The sequence below is a fragment of the Bactrocera tryoni genome, chromosome 2 (genome assembly GCF_016617805.1).
Source record: "Bactrocera tryoni isolate S06 chromosome 2, CSIRO_BtryS06_freeze2, whole genome shotgun sequence".
NCBI lineage: Eukaryota > Metazoa > Arthropoda > Insecta > Diptera > Tephritidae > Bactrocera > Bactrocera tryoni.
The window spans coordinates 37,351,469-37,377,492 of record NC_052500.1 but is presented as its reverse complement, the minus strand read 5'-3'; the positions used below and the strand labels follow the sequence as shown (position 1 = coordinate 37,377,492).

At 33.4% G+C, this 26,024-nt stretch overlaps 1 protein-coding gene across 10 annotated transcripts in view; it reads left to right on the top strand.

The window, feature by feature from the left end:
- LOC120767459 (probable secreted beta-glucosidase adg3) overlaps positions 1-24,862 on the top strand; it is a 147,517-nt gene extending 122,655 nt beyond the window's left edge. For 8 of the 10 annotated variants that reach the window (XM_040093541.1, XM_040093538.1, XM_040093542.1 and 5 more), the window contains 6 exons: positions 6,820-6,960; positions 7,264-7,377; positions 20,573-20,656; positions 20,824-20,925; positions 21,128-22,054; positions 22,478-24,862. In XM_040093541.1, coding sequence (XP_039949475.1) covers positions 6,820-6,960; positions 7,264-7,377; positions 20,573-20,656; positions 20,824-20,925; positions 21,128-22,054; positions 22,478-23,514 — 2,405 coding nt within the window. In that variant the 3' untranslated portion in view covers positions 23,515-24,862. The remainder of the gene's footprint in view (positions 1-6,819; positions 6,961-7,263; positions 7,378-20,572; positions 20,657-20,823; positions 20,926-21,127; positions 22,055-22,477) is intronic. The other 2 variants (XM_040093534.1, XM_040093543.1) reach the window with 2 other exon arrangements.
- Positions 24,863-26,024: the final 1,162 nt, after the last annotated feature.

Here is a 26,024-nt window from a genome sequence, read left to right as displayed (position 1 = left end):
TCCGGTCTAATGTACATACATACATACATGCTGTTTTAGAATTCTTCTTCTCAACTCAAAAGAAGTCATAACATGTCGGCATAGTGCAATTTGTTTTTGTAACAGTTATCCCAGTCTAAACCGAAAAAAGGAAAGGCAATCAATATACGTAATCATGTATTCTAACTTTCTTGATGAACAAAACGTTTCATTATTATTTTCATTCAAAAGCAATTCCTATAACCGGACATGAGTACGTTCCATTGACAGGACATGGAAACTATTTTCGTAATATTTCGTTCAAATTCTGATAAACGGACAATATTTCATAAAATGTGTAAAAAAATTGTGTACTATTTATAGTTTCCGCTTTTTTAAATTCTTATTAATTTGAGTTATTTTTGGACAGTTTTTTTAAGAACAATACGCAAGGGGTTTTCTCGCGGTGGCTCAGAGGAAACTAGTGCTATAATTGTCAGTCATTCACTCCTGGCTGACGTCAACTCGTATTTCTTAATTCAGTAGAGTCTGAGTTGCATTTTCTGAGCGGCAAATTACTGTCAAGAATTCCTCATGTTTGTTGCAAAGAACGATGAAATTGTAATATTTTTTAATTTCTTGTCGCGGGATGTTTAATACTTGTACAATAATTCATTATGATTTTCACTTCTTTTGTACTAATTTTAGAATTCAAGCGAGAATTGGACGTATTCTTATTTTGTTTATTTAGAAATGTCGCGTCGGCGTTAACGCTGAGCGTAATAATAACGCACCGCTCAACGCTTATATTTAGATACGCCAGTAAGTTTATTTTATACCCTTTATTATATACTACTCTTGCAACCTGTTTCTACAGAGTTTTATTCACCTAAAAGTTGTACGTATCACCTAAAACTAACATATGTATATAGGGTTTTATATACATATGTATGTACATATACTTGTATGAATGATCAGGATGACAAAAAAAGTTTAAATCCGAGGGACTTTCTGTCTGTCCGTCCGTGCAAGCTGTAACTTGTGTAAAAATTGAGATATCTTTATGAAACTTAATATTAGGGTCCCTAAGTACAAAAAAAATACAAATTCGTGGATTGGCGTAATCGGACCACAAAACGCCATTAACCGAAAACCTATAAAGTGCCATAACAGGTACATGTGCGTGTTCAGATCACTGCCACGCCGAATAATCGTCATTAACCGAAAACATATAAAGCGCAATAACTAAGCACTGTAATTTGGTACAGAGGATCGTAGTAGCAAGGGGCACTTGCAGGGAAAATTTTTTGTCGGTCGTGGCCCCGCCCACTAGCAAGTTTAATCTAAATATCTCCTAAACCGCTTAAGCTACATCTAAATTTGCTAAGTACAAATCTTCTAAGAACTTATAGCGACAGGGTGGATGAAATCGGAGAATAACTCCGTTCACTCCTCATATAGCGCTACTGTTAAAATCTACTAAAAGCAATAACTAAATACTCCAGAAGCATTAAATTTTACCACCGAGATGGGATGAGAGAGGTTTATGGGAGCCAATGTGAAAATTGGACGATATACTTAATATAAAGATTTTCGAAATTCCGGGTCACCGCATATATCGGTCAATATGTTAGTAAACCCAATGAAAATAAGAGAGCGTGTTTTTCTCATAACAGTGTATCTTTGTGCCTAAAATAGTTAAATTTGAGCGAACACTTGACTTACCCCATATAACTAATACCAAGATTTTCGAACATCCGGCTGATTTTACTCTAAATGATTGGTTTTACACCTTAAAATATTTCCCTGGCTTTGATTCTTGCAAATTGCAAGAGTATAAAATGACCGGCTGCAACCGAACTGAGTCCTTCCTTACTTGTATTGTTGGTTAATTTTCATTTGCGTTAAAATACTGTAATCCAATAAAAAATGGAATTTTATTGGTGTATTTGCACTTCACTGTATCTACCTACATTTTAAATTGACTAACCACATATGTATATGTATATGTATATGTATGTACATACATGTACATAGATATGTGAGAACATACAAGTGTCTGTGATACCCTCGTCTTGAATATTAAAATACAAAATTAAAATGGAGCAGGTATTAAAGTAAATAAGTGGGGATATGAAAATAATAACTGTTTGGTGCTAAAAAAAGTAACTAGCTAAGGCTATTTATATACTAGAATTCATTGTATTCCGACATACATACATATATATACAACTGTGTTCGAAATAATAGCAGTGGTTTGTGAATAACAGCAGTGAATTGAAGAGCACCTGCATTGGTCAGTTTAATTTGGTTCCCGAGGACGCCGAGAGTATGTACGAAGGCCAATAAACGCTTCATTTGATCTTAAATACATGTTTCACGGACGGAAAAACATGAAGGTACCAAAATCAATGTATGAGGGTGCTTCTCTTACTATGGTGCAGGTCCGTTATTTTGGATTAAAGAAAACAAGGATGCCAAATTGTACGTTGAAATAATTGAGTGGACTATGCTACCACATGCTGAATGGAAAATGCCGTTGAAATGGGTCTATCAACAAGATAACGACCCCAAACATACCAGCAGGTTGGAAAAAAAATTGGTTTGCTCTAAATGGAGTTGAGGTTATAGGTTGGCCGGCTCAGTCACTGGACCTTAAATCAATTGAGAATCTTTGGGCAGAGATCAAAGAAGCTGTAGGGAAAGAGAATCCGTCAAATACGAAGCTATTATAGAGTGATGTGAAGAAGGCGTGGAAGGCCATTCCTCTCGAGAAATTCAAGCGTTTAGTGGACTCCATGCTAAGGAGATGCGCAGTTGTGTTATCCAACAACGATCATTCGACGAAATACTAATTGTTTAAACTTTATTTTATATTATTATAATGATTTAATTGATTTTTGATGTAAAATCTTAAATACTTCTATTATTAATCACATCTGAAATTTTAGTTTACAAACTTTTTTTATTTATTCAAAGAAGAACCTTATCTTATTCTTTAAAGAATTCATATATCTTTTAAGCTTGAATATGAGCGAATTAAGTACAATAATAATAACCCATAATAAAAATCAATTACACTGCTATTATTTCGAACACAGTTGTCTATATATATGTATGTACATATCTATAAGTACATCTGTGATATCTTATGCAATTACATTCACACACGTACATACGGTTATATAAGCATGAATGGGTTTGTACACTTTAAAAAAAAATCACGCTTAATTCAAAGCATTTGAGCCAATCATAATTTTTCATTCGTTGCTTCGACGACAAACATTTGGATGGGAACAAGTCTCAATCTGGTGAAACGGTTGAATTATATCCATTTCGTTCAAATACCAAGACACTCGCATACATACCTATTTACATATGTAAATACATAATGTGATGCATATTATGCATGCAGCGACACACAATCGTATTCATAAGACACGCAGCTCATTGGACAAATTACCGCAATTGAGATAAAATAGGAAATGAGTTTGCAACAATAAAGCAGCAACAAAGGAGCCACACGGCAAGGAAATATGGTAAAAGAAGAAAGATGACACAAATTGTTTATTATAAGTATATACATATGTATATTATTACATCAAAATTTGTATGCATGTATACACTGTCTTGAAAAAATAACTGTTGCTGCATAAATGCCAGTTCCCACACGGGCTCTTTTGTCGCCCAAAACGAACGAGGAAAGACGAAGGGACCGTGCCGCTCGTGCTCTGTTAGCAGATTTTGTGTTTTTGTTCCCAGTTCCCAGCTACGAATTTCAGCCATCCTTTTCATGGTTTCAAATGAATATATACGATATGTTCAGAAATTTGAATTTTGTTATACATACATATATAATAGTATTTTAGAAAGTGCTGAATAAGGATAAAAATACGATACTTCAATATTTAATTCAGAAATTTAATAACATTTAGCAGTATTAAATTTAATAATTCGAATTCGAATATAATGTTATTTAAAACAGTAAATGTAATTAATTCATGATAAAATAGAAAAAATATAAAGTAACAAAATTGTGGCCTTTTAATACTTTCCGTCATAAATTTGGCCTTGAATAGCGGTTAGTCAATACATTCTGATAGCTTGCGGAATTTCCGACATATTTCTTTGAAAATATTAATAGCCGCAAACATTTGCGAAAATTTTGTGAAAAGGAAGACGAAAAACTCTACTCGAGTTGCTCTTTTCGCTCGTGTGAACGCACAGGGCGACACCAAAAGAGAATTTGCCGATACTGAGCGACAAAAGCGTCTTCATGTGAATGCCATCTAAGCGCTGCAAGTTTCATACAACTCACTATAAATATAACAGCAACAAATAATGTAAGCAGAAGGCAATAAATAAAAGCGAATAATGAATATAAGATTACAAAGGATGGCAGTTGGGGCGGATATGATATTTGGAGAAAAGAGATATGTATAATCTAATATCAACTGAGAATAACAGTGCGGACTATTTTGTAGACCAAACCAGTTTTCTGTGTTCTTGTCCCTAACATTTCGCCGTCAAGCAATTCGGCATTTATTTCTCAATTTGAAAATCTTTTCATAGTTGCAATTGCTCCAACTTCCAAATTTATATTTACATTGTGTTTGAATTTACGAAAAGTATGAATAAAGATAATAATTGAGTAATCAAAAAGCAAGGAGCAACAGGAAATGACGCCTCGTCTGAACACCGCCTAAGCCATTAAAATTTATAATTTATGGGACTTCGGAGAGTCCTGTCGAATTTTTTTTATTATGTTGATATTATAAATTGTTCAAGTGTATTCATTTCTTTTTTTGTAGGAGCCGCTAAGGTTAGACTTGTTTTTATGGCGTTCTTCGTTTGTTAAAAGAAATGTATCAAAGAATTTGTTCATTAATTCTTAGCCAAACATAATAATAATACTGTAACGATGCCCGTGCTTCCTTATTCGACAGACAACGACATTGACGTAGACATTTTCCAATTTCCAAAAATAAAGAGAACTTTAAAGGGGCATCGTTTTACAGGATAGGTGAAAGAACTAAAAGCTATCCCAAACATCGAGTTTAAAAATATATAGTAAAACTTTTTTATTGAAATTTCGGGTGTAAACCCATTCGTCGAAATATTTTTTCTAGGTTGATATGGCTGTCGCTTGTATTTCTGAAGTACAAGAAGTAAAAGGGGGCCGAAATTATAGGCCGGCAACTCTTGATTTTTGCATCACAATAATCCAAAATCTCTTCATCAGTTTTTTGCCAAATTTTCAACCAATATCCTGCAACAACCGTATTCGCCTGATTTAGCTCCATGTGGCTCCTGTCTATTCAGCAAATTCAAACGACCGCTTCGGGGAAACCGTTTTGAGTCATTAAACGTGAATCGATATGCACATTGACATAACAACTGTTGCAAGGGCTGCAAAAAATGTTGTCAAAAGTATATTCAGGCCAAGGGGGATTACTTTGAGGAAGACGACATATGTATGTATATTTCAAAGAATAAATTAAGAATTTTAAAATTATGAACAAAGTCTTACTATTTTTCGCACATAGTATTAAGTGCATAATATCGATTGGGGACTATTTGGAAGGTGACCACGATAATGCAGGCGAATGAATAAATATGTATAACTCACCTCGTTGATTGAAAAGATGATGATGCGTTATGTTCGACGCATGTTATAAACGTAAATCCTAAAATTTTCACATAAAAACACGCAGGTGAATACTGTTAAAATGAAAGAAAATACAATAAACTTACATTAGAATAAGAAAAACTCAGGGCAAAAACCAGGAATTTGGGAGACCACATAACAGGTTGTAACAATGGACTATACGTGGAGATAAAAAGGCCAAGGATTCATAGTTTCGAGATGCCGAACTCCGATTTGCTAAAGATGGTCGTAAGGTTATAATCCCTAAGTCATTAGAAACCTTGGCGTAGGTGTATACAGCATCAATATGAATAAACATGATGTTTAAACCACGAAGAACTGAGCTTTGGAGCATTCCGTAAACCAATGATTAGCCTAATTCTAACACCGTAGAAGATAAGCGAGCAAATAAAGATTTATTTGATAGAAAAATTTTAACAGTTCCCGGCCTTTAGTTTCATTGTATGAGGTCCACGTAACCTAGACGGAGACCTCGAACGGACGACGCAAACTTATTTATGCTATTTCAAATTTTAAGTTAGAAACTTCACTAAGCAACAGGATGCTCCTACGCTTGTTAGATCTTATTCCAATCGTTTCAATAAGGCAACTTTACTCCATTAAGGGAGTTCTGCATTGACCGAAACAAATGGTAGTCCGATTGTGCAAGGTCAAGGCTATATGGCGGATGCATCAAAATTTCCCAGCCAAGCTCTTCCAGTTTCTGCCGAGTCATCAAAGATGTATGTGGTCTAGCGTTGTCCTGATTTTTTCGATTACTTGCTTCAATCTCATCAGTTTTTGACAGTTAAATATAGATTCGCTTCGGATATGGTTCAAATTAATTTCGTTTCAGCAAAGAATCGCAGATGTTAATTCGGTCCATTAAATTTAATCAAAATGGATTCATAGAAGTATGTGTTGAAATTGGGCTTTGTACAGTTATTTAAACTCTTGTTTACAACCCGCTCAAAAATGATTATTCCATACGTTCTTCCGCGTTTTCTTACATAATTCTTACATAAAGTTTTACCTACTACCGCAAATACAATGTCATACACAAAACTAATTTTTTGAAATTCATTTACATTTCTTTACATGTCTTAAAACCTCCACGTACACTCGTATTTCCAACAATTCTACTGTAACAACAATAATTTATATTTGAACAACACTACCAATAACTATGAACTACTACCACATACTGCCAATAGGAACCGTAGGAAATGGAAGAGACCATTCGTCAGTGTTAAGACTAAAGCGCGATCTTTCCGCCAAACAGATACTACAGGAGCAAACAAAAGACATCAGCTCTACAGTGGAGCCAGTACCACCCGTGGTCGACCATCCTCAAGGTGAGCATATAATGTGACACTAACAAAGTTAATTACAAATCGAAAGACGCCACAACATGCGGTAACTAGAGAATGTCAAGAGCTACGCACTTGCCCATTATCGAGCTGCTCGGATACCACAGAGAACCTTAGATTACTGTTGCGTTGTCTTCCATTCTTTTTTTTTTTTGCTTTTTATTAAATTCGTTTTTGTTAACAAATGTATGTATAACTCTGTTTTGGTCGTGTTTTCTTCGCTGTTTGTTTATTTGGTTGCATTTTCTGCTCTGTGATGTCTGCCTTTCCATTCGTTCATCGTCGTAGGTCAGTGTTTGCTGGACGGTGTGCTTGTGATGGAAACGAATGTAACATGCGAAAAGCAAGTGGGCTGTCGAGCCATACAGAAGACAGGACAGTGTTGTCCTGATTACAAATGCGGTAAGTGAAAACGTGAAAACTAACTGTTTGTCGATATGTATATATATGTATATCTATATGATTTAGAAAACTCAGAAAGTCTTAAATTTTCGACGCAGTTTAAAATACCTAGAAGGAAACGCCTTAGACCCTATAAAGCACTATAAACTTTTTATTAGATGATGTACAAAGACTTTATTCGAACACTATATATACGAACAAACGATGTTATGTTCTTGTTTTTATACTTTTGCAACTAGTTTCCACAGAATTTTGTTCACCTAACTGTTGTACGTATCACCTAAAAGTAAACGAGATAGATAAAGGGTTATGTACATATGTATACATATATATAGATGATCGGAATGACGAGAAAAGTTGAAATCCAGTTGACTGTCTGTCTGTCCATCTGCCCGTGCAGGCTGTAACTTGAGTAAAAATTGAGATATCTCGATGAAACTTGGTCCTGCTGCCACGTCCACAAATCGCCATTAACCGAAACCATATAAAGTGTCATAACTAAGCACTAAATTAAAATATAATATAAAGCTGGAGTTTGGTGCAGAGGATCGTAGTAGCAAGGGGCGCGGCCCCGCCCTCTAACAAGTTTAATATACGTGTCTTCTAAACACTTAAGCTACAACAACTAAATTTGCTGAGTACAAATCTTATAAGAACTTCTACGGACTGTGTGAAAAGTGGATGAAATTGGAGGGTAACCCCGCTTACTCCCCATATAACGGTACTGTTAAAAACTACTAAAAGCTCGATAAATCAATAACTAAATACGCCAGAGACATTAAATTTTACCACAGAGATGGTAAGAGAGAACTTTAAGGTAGCTGGTGTGAAAATTGTACGATGAGCGTGGCACCGCCCACTTTGGATGAAATCCCATATCTCGTTACCCAACATACGTGGCATTCTTATATTTTCATGTCACATTATGAAAGTGAACCAAATCGGACAACAACCACGCCTACTTTCCATAAAGCACAATTTAAAATTCCACTTGATTCGTTCAGTTTCCAGTACACAAATCAAGAAGCAATTAATACAACGGGATAAAACTTTACACGAATAATCTCTTTAGTGTGTGCCAACTTATGACCAAAAATTGTTTAAATCCAATAAAAACTGTTCAAGCCCCTAGGTACCGAATATTTAGACCCCGGTACCTATAGTTAACTTCTGATCGAAAATGTCGGTCAATGTGTGATTTTTATACTCTCGCAACAATGTTGCTAAGGAGAGTATTATACATAGTTTTGTTCACATAACGGTTGTTTGTAAGTCCTAAAACTAAAAGAGTCAGATATAGGGTTATATATACCAAAGTGATCAGGGCGACGAGTAGAGTCGAAATCCGGATGTCTGTCTGTCCGTCCGTCCGTCTGTCCGTCCGTCCGTGCAAGCTGTAACTTGAGTAAAAATTGAGATATCATGATAAAACTTGGTACACGTATTCCTTGGCTCCATAAGAAGGTTAAGTTCGAAGAGTGGCAAAATCGGCCAACTGCCACGCCCACAAAATGGCGGAAACCGAAAACTTATAAAGTGTCATAACTAAGCCATAAATAAAGATATTAAAGTGAAATTTGGCACAAAGGATCGCATTAGGGAGGGGCATATTTGGACGCAGTTTTTTTGGAAAAGTGGGCATGGCCCCGCCCCCTACTAAGTTTTTTGTACAAATCTCGGAAACTACTATAGCAATGTCAACCAAACTCTACAGAGTCGTTTTCTTCAGGCATTTCCATATACAGTTCAAAAATGGAAGAAATCGGATAATAACCACGCCCACCTCCCATACAAAGGTTATGTTGAAAATCACTAAAAGTGCGTTAACGGATTAACAAAAAACGTCAGAAACACTAAATTTTACGGAAGAAATTGCAGAAGGAAGCTGCACCCAGGCTTTTTTGAAAAATTGAAAATGGGCGTGGCCTCGCCCACTTATGGATCAAAAACCATATCTCAGGAACTACTACACCGATTTCAATGAAATTCGGTATATAATATTTTCTTAACACCCTGATGACACGTACGAAATATGGGTGAAATCGGTTCACAACCACGCCTTCTTCCAATATAACGCTATTTCGAATTCCATCTGATGCCTTCTCTGTATAATATATGTAAACATTAGGAACCAATGATGATAGCGGAATAAAACTTTACAAAAATACGGTATTTTAAAAATATATAAATGACGTATAATGAAATCTCGATTATCACTTTATCATGCGAGAGTATAAAATGTTCGGTGACACCCGAACTTAGCCCTTCCTTACTTGTTAAAACTGAAATTAAGGGATAATCCTTCTCTAAAAATGGTTTGTATGTATGTCAAAAATGGGTTGAATCGGTATAATAAATATAAAGATTTTCGAACTTCTAGGTGACTTCGTACCGCATATATCGGCCAATATGTGAGTTATCCCAATAGAAAATAAGAGTTTAGGTAAGTTGCCAGTTAATTCTGAGCGAATCGAACTGTATATTGTTGCACGCTCTCTGTAATGGAGATAACAACGCAGTTTTTCTGAGACGCACAGCGAAAAGGTCAAATTAACAACTAAATACCCCTATGTATAAAATCTAATACGTACTATATATATTAATGTTATTGGCTTTAAACACATTAAGTAAGATAAAGAAGTACACGAAATCAAGGTCAGATGGAAAACCAAATTAAATAAAATATTATTGTTTTTTTAATTTAGAATTTAAGTTCGAATCAGTTGATTTCCTATAATTCGTTTTTTTTTTTCAAAATTTAAAATTGAATAGATTTTATTAAAGAAACAATGTTGTTTATGTCCGCTTATGTGTTAAATGAACGTGAAAGGTAAACAGCATTTGTGAATCCATTCTGCTCCGTTGTCTGCACAGGAATCCACGTGAGTTTTGCTAAAACATTTCTACTTGTCATCTTGAGCTAATTTCTATTGCTTCGGGTTTTTTTCTAACGGTTAAGGAATCGTTTCAGTGTGAAATTTTCGAGAAATCGATTTCTTGTGTTGCATTATTGGATAGTAAACACTGTAATAAACATTCTGTAAAATTTTGAAATCGAACTTCAAATTATTACGGTCGCTACAGCGTTTCTTGTAGAAAGGGCACAGTGTGGAGAACAGAAAATTTAGTTTTTTCTGCGTCATAAAATGTGATCACAGCTTCGGTAAATCAATTGTGAGCAATCGACCAATTTCGGCTCACACAATTATTCACAATGCCCGCAGCAATCCATCCGGAAGCTGCCTTGTGAAAATGAATCATAAAGATTTTTGATATTGGAAGAAATTTGCAGAGTTTTCAATTCCAAAAAAAATATTAATTGATTACCTTAAGATGTAAAACGTCTACCAGAGGATTGGAATCTAAGCAATTTTATATAATATAGTAAATATAACGTATACACTGTCCGACATATTTACCATAAGGTCTGTTAGAAAAACAAAAATCATTATATGGAGTATATGGGAGTTGTGTTAACATGTCACATACTAAAAAAATGTTCCCTGGAGTAAAGTCAGCCGGTACTCCGAAAATCCTGATATTAGTTATATGGGGGCTAGGTAAAGATTTGTATCTATTTTAGGAACAAAGATATAATGTTATGAGTAAAACCTGTTCTATAATTTCATTTTGATATCTCAAATATTGGCCGATATTTGCAATTAAAAGACACGCGGAAGTTCGAAAATCTTTATATTAGATACGAGGGCTCAAGGAAGTATTGGCTTGATTCAACATAGAGTTACTATTGTCAAAAAAGGATTCTCTCTGAATTTCAATTGTATATTTTAAACATTGGCCGATATTTTCGGTCAAAAGTCAATTATAGATACTAGGGTCCACATATTTAATACCTAGGGGCTTGAACAGTTTTGGTTGGATTTTGCCTATTTTTGGTCATGGCATACTTTAAAGCAATTATTAGTCCATAATTGTATGCGATTATATTAATTACTTCTTGATTCGTATACTGGAAAGTGAAAGTTTCAAATAGATTTTATAATTGCGTTATAAAAGAAAAAGATGGGATGTAGTCCGATTTCGTCGATTTCCCACTGTGACATAAGAATATTAGAACTACGTACTAAGTTAAATCGAAATCGATCGGTCGGATCCTGAGATATGTGATTTCACCAAAAAATTGGACGGTGCCACGCCCATCGCGCTTTTAGTAGTTTTTAACATATGGGGAACGAGGTTATCCTCCGATTTCATCCATTTTCACACCGTCGGTAGAAGTTCTTATAATATTAGTGCTATCATTAAGCCTATTAGAAGGCCGGGCCAAGTCCGCATTTTTAATTTTTGGCCTACAGGTGCTAAAATTAGAGTTTCATATCTTAATTTTGTACATAGTTATGGCCCTTTATAGACTTTCGGTTAATGGAGATTTGAAGGCGTGCCAATGATCCGTTTACTTAATTTTTCTTCACCAAGGAACGCTTATACAAAGTTTCATCACAATTTTTACTCAAGTTACAGTTTGCACGGACAGACAGACAAACGAGCAGGCAGACAGTCACCCGGATTTCAAATCATACTTTTATCCTGATCATTTATATACATATATATAAACCTATATCCATCTGAGGTGATACGTACAACCGTTAGGTGTTGGTTTGATTCAACACAGAGTTACTATTGTCAGAAAAGGATTATCTCTGAATTTCAATTGTATATTTCACAAACCTTGCAACTTGCTGAGCTCAAAGCCGGGTAAATGCTTTGAGGTGTAAAGCCAATCATATAGAGTAAAGTCAACCGGATGTTCAAAAATCCAGATATTAGTTATATAGGGGCTAGGCCAAGTTTTCGCTCAAATTCATCTATTTTAGGCACAAAGATAGACAAAGATGTTATAAATAAAACAAGCTCTCTTATTTCGTCCATTTTCACAATGTATGTATGTAGGAGTTATGAGATATATACATTAAACTTATAAAAGGGCGGGGTCACGTACACTTTTTCAAAATTTTTTTCCCACTGGTGCCCATGACTACTGCGATCCCCTGTGCCATATATGAGTTTTATATCTTAATTTAGTGCTTATTTATGGCGCTTTTTAGGTTTTCGATTAATGGCGATTTTTGGGCGTGGCAGTTGTCCGATTACGCCCATTTACGAACTATAACTTTTTTTTTGTACTAAGAAACCTGCATATCAAGTTTCATTAAGATATTTTAAATTTTTACTCATGTTACAGCCTGCACGGACGGACGGACAGACCGAGAGTCAAGCGGATTTCATGTTTCTCGTCACCTTGAACATTTACATATATATACATACAAGTATATAACCCTATATTTATTTTGATTAGTTTTTGGTGATACGTACAACCATTAGGTGAACAAAACTATCATACTCTATAGCAACTGGTTGCAAGAGTATAAAAACTAAACTTAGAACTATATCTGTGGATATTTGGAAAACCCACTTAAGTCTAAAAACCAAATTTTACAGGAGAGCGAAAAAACACATTTAACTGTTAACAAAACTTTTGTTAATACATACCTATTAAAAAGAAATAGGACCATTACATAAAAGGGTCATGATTTCTTATGATTTTCCAGTTAACTATCTTCGACTAACCGCAACAGTTTTATTTTAAACCAAGTTTAAAGGAAATAAGTGCTTCTTCCAAGCTGATTTTAGAAAAAAATATCCGCTTATGTCAGGTAAGAGCATTTACAAAAATCACCTGAGACGAAAAATTTCACAAAATTTTTAACCTATTACGACTTAAGTTCCTTTTTCAAACATTTTAATAACACAAACCAGACTTAAGTGGATAATCTAAAATTAATTTTTATTTATAAAAAACAAAATATGCAAGTTCTTTATGTAATTTACAATAGAAAACTCATAAGTAAAGATTTAAAATAATTTTCATTTAACAAAAGAATTTTTAAACAATAAAAGAAAATTAACATCAGTAACACAATAAAATAAATAGGCACTTCAATACAGATGCATATATGAACACAAACAAATTTATAATTTTTTTTATTAATGAAATTTTTAGAGATTTTCTTCAATTTCATCCAAATCTGAATCTATTTCAACCACGGATTCTCCTTCAACTTTAAGATTTCGGTAAAAACTGTGCAGCTCTTGGTTGACCAACGGCAACATATCTAGCAAATCGCGTTTTTTGTTTGCAGAAATAGCGAGAGGACCCGTATAAGATTTTGCAACCTCATAGTTTTGATCTCTTTTACGCCGTGCTTTTATGCTTAATTCCTTAAATGGATCGTCCAAGCCAAGAGAATATTTGTAGCGTATCAGTCCAGGCTCCTTTTTCACATACCGCAACCGCCTTACAAACGTCCACTCAAACTTTTCACCTAAAAAATTGTAAGAAATAATAATTTTTAAATAAAAAATAAGAAATAAGCAAAATACTAATATTAATACTATTACTTATAAGTAAAATACTAACCTTCGGTGTTATTGTTTCTCCAGGTATATTTGTCTTTCATCAATGCATTGAAATTGTAGAATTCTTCTTGCTTCATATCCTGAGTAATATACTTTTTGTTTGTAGCAGCAATTAAATTTGACCAGTCATGGAGATGTTGAATAGAAACAGAAGTGTATTTCTTTTTCTTTTCTATCTGTGCGTGAACTGTATCACATTCTAGATGGGTATGACCAACAACCAGAAACTTGTGATCAATTTTTTCAATTGTGGGATGATCTTCCAACACCTTTGCAAACATAGCACAAATATACGAGTTACGATTTTGATCAATGCATGAATCACTGTATAAAATGGCATGCTTTACGTCATTAGATAAGCTTGCGAGGCACTTATAAATGCAAGAGCCGATGTCATTAGTTCCGCGCTTCGCAATAGCTTCATGCCAAATGTAGCAGTTGGCCTTGTTGGTGGCACCATCATGAATAGTTAAGTTGAAGGTCCACAAGGGACGTTTATAAAAAAACATTGAAGCTTTCAAATAAGGCGTTGGCAGACACTGCTGCAGGTCGAAAGAAAACATTTTCACAGACTTATCTTGACAGGAGAGTTTTTTGTCCTTTTTCTTACAGTCATATGCGAAATCAGCAGCATCATGGTGGTTTTTAATTGTAAAGTAATCTCAGCTTTTTCCTCCATATTCCCAGTGTTTTTAATTTTTTCTTTCAATGTTTCGCATTGGGTACATAAATCAAGCTAGGGTTTTTTTAATTTTAATGTCAAAAGTTTTAAATATTTCCTGAAATTTTGATTCTGACACCGGATTAGAAATATTTTCTTTATACAATCTATAGAGTGATGCCTGATTAAGTCCTCGTTGGAAATAGATCTTGGTAGTATGACGCCGACTGTAATTGCTTTCATATTTTGGTATAGAGTTTATAAAGTTCAAAACTTCGTTATGCTTCTCAACCGTAAGCTTGTTGCTTGGAGCACTTCATCCCCGGCGGTCATTAGGAGGGCCTCTGCCGTATTCCGGTTGTGTTTTGTACATACAAATAGTTTTGATTCTCTGTTCTGTTTCGCCATACAATTGAAGGAAACATTTCTTGCAAACTTTTGTGTTTTCGGAATTAGTTTCGAAATGGTAAATAAAAACGTACTCTCTTTTGATCGGGTTATCTAAGGTGGCAGTTTTTTTGTGCTGAACGTCAATTAGGCTTGATAGTATTTGCCGACGTGAGTTATAGTCCCTATTCCACTAACTTTTAAAGAGGATGGTTTGTTCTTCGAAGCTAATTTTTGTTTTGCATTTCATTCTACATTCCCCCAGAACTTGTTTATTTGTGTAATCACTGCAGTTTTTTCTAGACTTTTTGTATTCCTTTTTTAAATTCCTACCTGGCTTTTTAGTTTGTTTTGGTGATTTATTAGAAGTAGAAAAAAGCTCGGCCTCATTCAAACCAGGTGAGACAAAATTATTGATGTTCGCTTCTAATACATTTGCCATAATTTGTATGCTTTCAGTGGTGGCTTTCAGCTCAGAATTTTCACTTGAAGGTACAAAATCTGAGTCTAAAAAATCCGTTTCATGAAAGACGTCTTCTTCAGACTCGCTTTGACTTGTAAATTCATCAGAAACCTTGCGTTGTTGCGACTCAGAACGAACACGTGATGTGCTAACTTCAAAGGGTTAAATCACAGTCCGTAACTCGCATTTGCTGATCTACCACTAAACTTTCAGAGGTTGTCTCTTTTGAATTGGATTTTAATATCTCTATGTCTTTTTTTGGCAATTTTCTTGCCATATTTGCAAGAATCTGTCCCCTTTTCATTGTAAAAACAACTTATCCGGCAAACTTTTTGTTATATTTGCATTAAAAAAAACACCTAAGTTCAATTAAAATACGCGCAGACTTAGCCTTTCTGTTCGGAAAATTTCAGAAAATGCTCTTGGCAGGACATAAGACGTGTTAACACGGCGAGAGTTGATCATAAAATAATTTCTAAAATGAACTGAACTCCTTTTGTATTGGTAATATTTCAAGTTCTGACCGAGGAAAAAGCACTTACACCGAGTTAAGTTCTTTTTCCAAAAGCAAAATAAAAAAAAGCGTCACATCAAGTTCACTTAAGATGGTTTTCTAAACGATAGTTAGAGGTTTATTTAGAATGTTTTTCTCTTTTCTATCTTATCTGACTTAAATTGTTTTCGCAAATGCACTAGGAAAAAATATCGACTTAAGATGCTTTATCAAAATACATATCTCCGTCGCTAATCACGCTATCAGTACGCCGATAAGACAGAAATGACCGTTATGAAAATGTGCTTTTATGATAAAGAAATTGGAAAATTTACTTATCTCGACTTAAGCGGGTTTTCCAAAAGTCCACAGATATAATAATTCAGTATTTTTAACATATTTCATTTTAAGAGATTTTAAAGAAAAATTTTTCATCTCTGTTGAAATATAAAATGTAAATCAAATTTGTTATATAAAAATACACTTAAATAGCAACGCAGCTGTGTGAATCATGTAACCACTCATTATCCGAAAAGTTGAATAGAAGAGAATAACTGACATTTCACTGCTTTTTAAATTATATGTAGTTATTAATTTCGTTTTATCTACACTATGTTTTTTCACTATTTGTAAAGGATCTACCAAAAAAAACCGGTCACATAATTAACAACGATTTATGTTTTTATTAAAGATATTTTTTTTTTTATTTAAAAGCTAATATTTTGCGGAAAAATCAATATTTGGAATAAGTACTTCATATCTGCGATGCATTAGTAAAATAAACTTCTTCATCTTTACCTTTTCGAATCGTTCGGTAAAATTTCCGACTTTGTACCACCGAACCTTTAATTTCAATTGCTCCCAGAAATTGATTCTCAATGGGGTTCATGTTTGGAGTACTTAAAAGCCAATATAAAAGAAAATCATATTTAGCAAGTTAATTTATTAATTAGTTGACCCTCACAGTATATTTGGGGTCGTATAAGTATAGAAATATATTGGTGAATCCCATACAACCTCCTCCGTATTCAGCGTTGGTCGAGTCTATTTAGGGTCACACTCTGTACATCACGGACGCCGAACGATAGTTTTTCCATCTGGTAATAGTCTACTTATCTTATCTTCGCCCTTTAACCCAGTAAATTTAAATTTCCTCGAAGAGGAGGTCAGCGTTATTCTTTCCCTTAAAATATTAGTAGAGGGATTGAAAGGTATACAAAATTTTGGAACATCAAAAAACATTATGACGATGACATCCCTAGTACAAGTAAGAAGAGACCAATTGACGACATTTCTTCCCAGCACCAAATGCAAATGGAGACACTAACCACCTGACGCACTGTACATCGCAAAAGATATACAAAATGTGTATACTTCAGGAGCAAATAAATATCCAAAAAAAGATGGAGGACAATGTTACAAAAGTTCTAAACACGCTTATGAAGCAACAGAGCGAACATGCACAAGAACAGTCTGAAACAAACAGGTGGATTAGAAAACTCCATGAAATTGAAAAAGATAAATTTATTAATTGAAGCAACATAATGCTGTGAAGAAAACAATATCCATTGATAAATTAGAAAGCAAAAAAAAAGATTTAAAACTTGAACTACAACATATAAATAAGCCATAAGTTTTTATTTTCAATTTATAACAAGAAAAAACGTTAACTTCGGCTGCACCGAAACTAATATACCCTTCACAAGTGCATTTCTTTTAGTAACTATGTGTTCAGTTTGTATGGAAGCTATACGCTTTAGTAATCCAATCTGAACAATTTTTTCGGAGATTATATTATTACCTTAAGCAGTAATCCATGTCAAATTTCGTGAAGATACCACGTCAAATGCCAAAGTTTTCCATACAAGCCCTTGATTCCGATCGTTCGGTTTGTATGGCAGCTATATGCTATAGTGAGCCGATCTGAACAATTTCTTCCGATATTTCATTATTTCTATGAACAATAACTTATACCAAATTTCGTGAAGATACATTGTCAAATGTGAAAGTTTTCCATACAAGAACTTGATTCAGATCGTTCAGTTTATATGGCAGCTATATGTTATAGTGGCCCGATATCGGCAGTTCCGACAAATGAGCAGCTTCTTGAAGAGAAAATGACGTTTGCAAAATTTCAAAAGGATATCTTAAAAACTGATTGACTAGTTCGTATATATACAGACGGGTAGACACACAGACGGACAGACAGACAGACGGACATGGCTAAATCGACTCAGCTCAACATACTGATCATTTATGTATATACTTTATAGGGTCTCCGACGCTTCCTTCTGGGTGTTGCAAACTTCGTGACAAACTTAATATACCCTGTTCAGGGTATAATAACTCGTTTATGAATTTTTATTTATATTTACATAATTTTAATATTAATACATACTATGAACTATTGGGTAGTCGAAAAAGTCTTTTCGAATTTTGTCGATAGATCTCGTTGCAGTAGTATATGTATATCCAGTGCTACCAATCACGTTGTGTCATTCCATATAGGTTTTTAAAGGTTTCAAGCTTCATGCAACCAAAAAAAATTAAATTCGGGAAGTTGAAAAAAGTTACAGCTATTCAAAAATGAGTGGAAATAACGAAGAAATTTGATATATTTTGAAATTTTTGTATAAAAAAGGGATGAATGCCACGCCAGCCACCAATGAAATTTGTAAAGTTTATGGAGACGATGCTGTATCAGTTCGTGTAGCACAAGAATGGTTCGCTCGCTTCCGTTCTGGAAAAATGGCAAAAAGAGGTCGAACAAAATGGTACATATTTGTTTATTTATTTATTAGAATAAATATAAAAAAATGAGTTGAAGTTTGATTAGAAATTCGAAAAGACTTTTTCGACTACCCTTCTAAAAAACTATATCTAATTCTATTTGGTTCGTCGGTAGGCATATCATTTATATCATTTTCATCTTCGTTGAAATATTTTCAGATTTATCCAGGCTTAACTCATTTACGTTTTCATTTGAATTAAAATGCAAACGAATGTTATGCAATGCGCAGCATAAATTAACAATACGCGCTACTTTATTTGGCGCGTAATGTAGTCCTCGTTCACTACAAATATAACGAAATACCGATTTTAATAAACCTATTGTTTTCTCAATAACAATTCGGCCTTTAGCATGATATGTGCTGAATCTCCTTTTTCGGACGCATGTTATTGGATCCCTAAATGGAGTTATGCCACGGTTGAAGAGGGTAGCCTTTGTCACCTTTACAAAATATTTGTATATTTGATCTAAGTCTATTCGTATAAATTGATAGTATTTTTAGCAAATTATTCTAACCTAGTATTAAATATGCATGTCCTCTCCGATAATTTGATGAGTTAATGATTTGCAAATCACTCATATCCCATATGTAAGAATCATGACTACTGCGGGGATATTTAGCACAAACGTATCGTATTTGCATCTTGTGGTCAACCGCCTACATATGAAAAACATATACAGGTATATATAGAATACTGAGTGAAAAGTTAATTTTTAAAAAGCCTACCCACCATAACATTAACACCAATTCAGAATAATTTTCGTTTAAAATACAGATGTTTATCTCTTTACGGCACCATTATCTTCACGTGAGTTCCATCAAATGCTTTTGGTACACCAGGAATTTTTGATTTGCCAAAAAAATATGTTTTTGCTTCCAATTCCTTGCTGGAGGTCTTGTCAATGGAAATCCACCTTGAACATAGCCTGTACTCAAGAATGTTGAATACTTCATCTATTACAACGCAAAATGTCGATTGTGCCATATAATTATTGCAATGTTGATAATTACCTGTGGCTAAGAAACGTAGACATACAGCAAGTTTTATTGTTGGAGAAAGAACATTGTTTTTCGTCATTTGCAAGTTCATTTTTGCATTGCCCTAAAATGTATATAAGTGCCCTTTTGTTGATCCGAAAATTTTTTTGTGAAACTGCCTATGTACATACATACATATGTATGTATGTAAGTAAAATTATGTTTTTTTAGCTTAAATAGTTTAACGCACTTATAGTCATTCTTTTCCAACACGTCTTTCGAAAAATTCCTCAAATTTCTGCGCTCACGACGAATATTTACACTATTTTCATCATCACTTAAATATAATGCAATTGTATCCATTTTGAATATTTGTAAAAACGAACCAAAAAGCTAAGACAACTTATTTAATTTTTCAAACTTTTCAAATTTGTTGATCGCATGAACATTTTCGATCGAAAATTCTTTACGTAACGAATTCGATTTCGATACGGATTCAATAATTATACCCACTGTTCTTTCTCACTTGATACGAGTTTTATTTCTTTAAGGACCTCTTTTAAACAAACGGGAACCTTTTTAAATTGCTAACTATAGACAATTATATTAGACACACATTAAAGCAATAAGAGAAGCATATTTAAAACCTTTAGGTGGGTCATAAACAATTTTTTTTTTATTTTATAAGATTGTGTTAACATAGGTTTCAAAAACAACATCTTCAGAGCGTTATCATCTGAAACAAGATCGTAACTTTTGTTTTTTTTCTATTCATTATGCAATCAATACGGTATTAAATTCTTATATAACCCTCCCAAAATTTCAGTGCAGATTTTCAATTAACATTCTATTTAAAATTTGTTTTGGGCCATTTATACCTACAAAATTGAATTCCTCTTTGCAATTATTCCTTCTTGTATTCTTAACGTACAGAATTTATAAAACCCATATAATTTTTAATTTTTTTGTTTTATATTTTGTAGATTGTCAAAAAGATGGTAGAATTTATTTGAATGGTGATAAATTAGTAGATCCGGAAACACCATGCACGGTGTGCTATTGTCAAGGTAAGGTTTTAAAATTTTTGGAAAGCAGACAAGTAACAATAAACATTTTATTAATAAAAATTAGTTCATGTTTATCATTATAAACGGACGTGTAAATATCCCAAATATTTAAACAATATACATATGTATGTAGATGAATTTAATATTCTTCCATTCTGCCTTCACAGGTGGTGAAATACTATGCAGTTCTGTGACCTGTTTTCATCGTGATGATTGCAAGCCAAAGTACATACCCGGGCGCTGCTGTCCGAAATATGACAATTGTCCTGGTAAAAAATTTATTTCAATTACATCTCAATAAAAGACTTTGTATTAGTGGTAGACTTACTAAGTAGCATATTTTATTTGTATAGTGAGCATGCACTCATAAATATTTAATAATAAAAAAACTTCTATCGTTTCTCCTATGGTACTTGTTTACATGGAATTGCAACTGAAATTAAATTTTTTATCATTCGCCAACGAAAAAAGTTTCCATTTTCGATCCAAGTCATAACGCAAACCAATCGCACAATCCATCATACGAAACTAAAGAAACAGTACCTCAAAATCCGAAAATCACTATTAAAGAGATCACCAAACCGATTGAGATACGCATTACCGATGATAACAAAGCCATACCAATTCACCAAATTTTCAAACCTCAAACTACAGCAATTACTAGAGTAACAACGACAGAATCAACAGCAATAACTGATGACAGCGCTGCAACGCAACTGACTGCTTCAACGCCGACGGCAAGTATACCCGCCTTATCATCAAATACACCAATAATAACAATTGACTTGGAAGGCAGTATCAGCAATGAAAATTCATCAACAGTAACTATAACCGGCTCCAATGTCAAAAACGACAGCAACTCAAGCTTTGGCATAGACAAGAACCGCCAAAGTCTAATTCCACTGAACGGGGGCATTAATACTGGCGAGAGCTTAAAGCTTAGCGCTTCGGTCGCTTACCCAAGTACAGAGCACAATACTGTTAAGATAAATATACCACAAAATGATGCAAGCGCTGAAAATAGTAAAAACGATAGTGGTGAAGTTTCAGAGGTAATGATACGGCTTGATGAAGACAATAGTGCGATTCCCGAATTCGGAGCACAAGAACTACAACACGATGCATTCTTTAATGATTCAACGAAAATAAATATCAAGCGTGAAAATTTACCAACAACAGAACGATCAACATCAGCAGAGCCCATAGACGAATATGGTTCCCCAGAGTTTTCAGTCGGTAACGGTGGTGGACAAAGTGGTGGTTCGCAGTCACAGGGTAGTTTTGATTTGGAACCAGAAACAGCAGGCAGTGATAATGTTTATCACATTATCTTGACCACATCAGGACCACGCATAGATGGAAGCACTGACGGTTTTGTCAGTTTTAAGCCAAGGGAAGGTACGTGCTTTGCAAAAATTTATTATAGATCATATAATGATGTATAGCTCTAAAGGAATCAAAGGTTATATATCTAAATTTTTTTATTTATATTTATATATATATATGTATATACATTTATATACATATATATGTATATATATGTATATATATTTATATAGATGTATGTATATGTCAAACAATTTAGTAAAACATAATGGTACAAAATAATGTTTATTACACCTTGTGAGTTAGGCATACAATATTTTGACGCAGGTTCTTACTACAAGACAATCCGGAACAAAGTTTCCGTAATTCCATCATCATACTTTTGTAAGATACAGGTTTGCCTATACAGATATTTCTATCTTAGTATTCTCAATATTTTGAGATAATGTTTGAAAGAAAGACATTAACATTTTTGTTCTCAAATTTTCCACACAGATTTTCAACGCCCTTCCTTTGAGATACAAGCTTCAGGTTCGAATCCTCAAGTCGCCGTAGTACTACCGCCACCACAACTTTCAAATTTCACTAATTCACCACTGAATATGAAAAGTACGACCCAAGTATTAGCTACTGATTCGAATTCTTCCTCACATAACATATTCACAAGCACAGAGGAGACCGTATTATCTTCTATCTATACAGAATCTCCAAAACAGTCTGCGGCAAACGGTCATCAAGCAGAGGAAGAAGAAACCGCTTTACCAGTAGAATCAAATCCTGCATATCCTTCACTACCCGAAGATGATTTTAGTTTGAGAGATGTAAATTTTCCGATAAATGAAGCCGATGATGCAGTGGAGGTAGACGTAAAGGAAGAACAGCGTAGTATCCCATTTGTTGTATTTAGGTCACACAAACCCGTGGAGGAAGGTAGTGGTAATGGTGTTGAATTTATGGAAGTTTCATCTACGGCAACTTATGAAGCATGCGTTGACTGTACTACTGAAAACTTATCAAAACTTTCAGCCAAGGTGGCTCTTCTTATGAATTCAGCTGAAGACCTATCTGCTGAAACATCTATTTCTAATAATAGCGACTTTATATCTGATCGTTTCTCACGTCTCGCAATCAATGCAACAAACTCTGATTCCAACGAATCAATTGAAATGCAATTGTCTAGTGAATTGGGTAGTGGTTATTCAGGGGAAGTGGATAAGAAGCTTGAGAAAAGACGTGAATCAACTACACCTCGTCCAAGACCAAGCTCAGCAGTGGCTATAGATATTGATGAGCTGAGTGGAAACCCTTCCGGTGATGGCAAAAGTGATCCTAAAGATGATCCCAAGCTGGATGCTGAGAGTATAAAGGCAGACGAGGATTTAGAGGATGGCATAGTAAAACAGGAGACGGGTCTAAAAGAAGATGTGTTAACAGTAAATGCTAAACCAAAAGAGGAGCGCGCAGTCGAGGAGGTTCAATTTGAATCTGAAACTGGCAGAATACAACAATTGATAGAGGATCGTCTAAATTAATTAAGCTTATTAAAGTAATAGTTAAACACAAAAGAAAAAATATATAGATAAATATAAGAATAAGAGAGATGAAATATGTAAGTATGTTAAAATTAAATAATTTCTAAAAATGTTTTAGAGATTCATTAGTACTTTATACTTTAACAGATGTCGAAGTAGAACTGAATTGTGCGTCATTTGTTAAAACTTTCAGTTTCAGTAGAGTGTGTATCAAACACAAAAATGTCAATAATGATAATTTCATTTATTATTTACAATTGAACAAGTTTTCTACAAACGTTCAAGTGTCTCCATGACTATATGATGAAATCTTGTTTTTAAGTCTTAGCAAAGTTTGAGACACCCATTTTTATTTATTTTAATTTATTAATTTGTATATTTAAGCCTCAAAGGTAAATTCTATCCACTCTATGAAGACTTTAATGGTATTGTTTTCTCAGATATACATAAATCTGATAATATCATGCAGAAGCTTTGCTCTCCATTTTTTTTTTATTTACATATACTCGTACTTGTAGCGCATACATAGATGTTGTATTAGTTACCACCATTCAGATTAATAAGTACACAATTCAAAACATATACATAGATAAATTAGGTATATTATAATATCCATTTAATGTTCATTTGTTATTAACACATGTGAGCAATTCAAAAAGCAAAAAAAGTAATGTTTTAGTATCACATAGTTTTTATGCTGAAGTTTGGAGAAATCTATGAGAGTAAAGTTTCCCGTAGTTCTTGTAAAAAATTCGTCAGTCTTCTTAAAATAAAAAAAATTTCTACGGTGCTTTTGGTATATAAAATTAATAATAAAATAAATTTATAAACAATTAAAGCAAGGATTTTTTCGCTATCATAAGTCATCTAAGTATTTGTTAAGTTACTGGTATATTGTAAAATGCTCTTTATAAAAAGTTTTAACTATTTTTTTATTTATATATTTCCATTATTTTATAACCTGTTGAAATATAATCCGGATGTATGTACGATAAATATAAGAATAAGAGAGAGCTCTATGCACCATTGTATCCCACATCTTCACCGGTATGTACTAGAAAAACACAATGGTTACGTGATTTGTGAGAAGCAGAATCTTGAGGTAGATGCGTTAAACTGAATAGAAACTACAATATTTAACAGGAAATTTTGAAATATTTATCTTAATATATACATGTATGTACACTTACTTTAAATTAAGAGCGTAGTTTTAAGGCCATTAAAACCATATCCAATACGCAGAACGAATGATCAATACAACGAAAATGCAATAAAAGCTGGGCTCTTAAATGCAATAACTCAGATTTGTTAGGAAAATAAACAAATAGTTAAAAGTGAGGAATTTAAATATATTGTTTGAGTAAGAATAAATCGAAACAAACATGAAAATTAGAGTTGACACGAATTTAATAAGAAAATTATAAAAAATTCAGTAATAAAACGCCGTAAAATTATAGCACGTAATTTATTTTGAATAGCTAACCAATATTATTGCCTTGGCAAACCTAAAACCCAATTCAAAGTGGTATTAGTTCCTGCACTTATTAAATAGTTAAAGTGAAAAAAATTATAATATTAGCAACATAAACAAATAGTTGATATTTTAGGGTTTAAGTATCCACAAATCAAGTATGAAAATTGTAAGTGTACAAATGTTCATACACATAGAACGTTTTTTAAAATAACTTCAATTTATGAAAAAGGAAGTTATATGACGTACATACATATGTATGTACATAAATATGTATTATGTGGTGGCGAACTAGGGTTTTAGGGTGAAATTCCCAGAAGACAATGAGACCATCTAACATGGGTAATTGCTACTTTTCAGTGTAGTAATAATTGTTGCTATCAATTACATACATATGCATATATTTAAATCACTGAACATTCATACATATCTACATATATTCTTTGGAATTAATAAGGAATACCCATTTTGAATTAAAGAAACTTATTTTATTTGTAGTCCCTTTAAATATAAAAGGCTTTTATGATAGACTGAAATCTATTTAATACTATCAATTTGTTTTAAAGTACTTTAAAATCTATATAAATAAGGTTTGCTTAAAATTATTATTTGGCAGTTTATAATAGTTTCAAATATTTGCAGGTAAAATATTTTTGTTTCTTTTATTTTCTTCCATAAAATACAACAAAATTATGGATAATAAAGAATTATTTATTAAATTAATGTTTACATAATTTAGATAAACTTAAATTATATACATACATGTTACACCCCCAAGCAATTCGAGCTTCGTAAAAGATATACATACATATTTATATATAAATTATATGCTTTGAAATTATATATGGAATACATATATAGATCTATATATGTTTAAATTTGTTAGCTTGAATTACATATAAACATTTTTCATATCCATATGTAAAAAATTAACGAAAAATTAATAAAGTTTGAACTAAAATATCATAATACTTAATAAAACTCATCATAAATGTCTGTCTGTCTGCCTGTCCGTTCGTTCGAGCAAGCTGTAAACCTT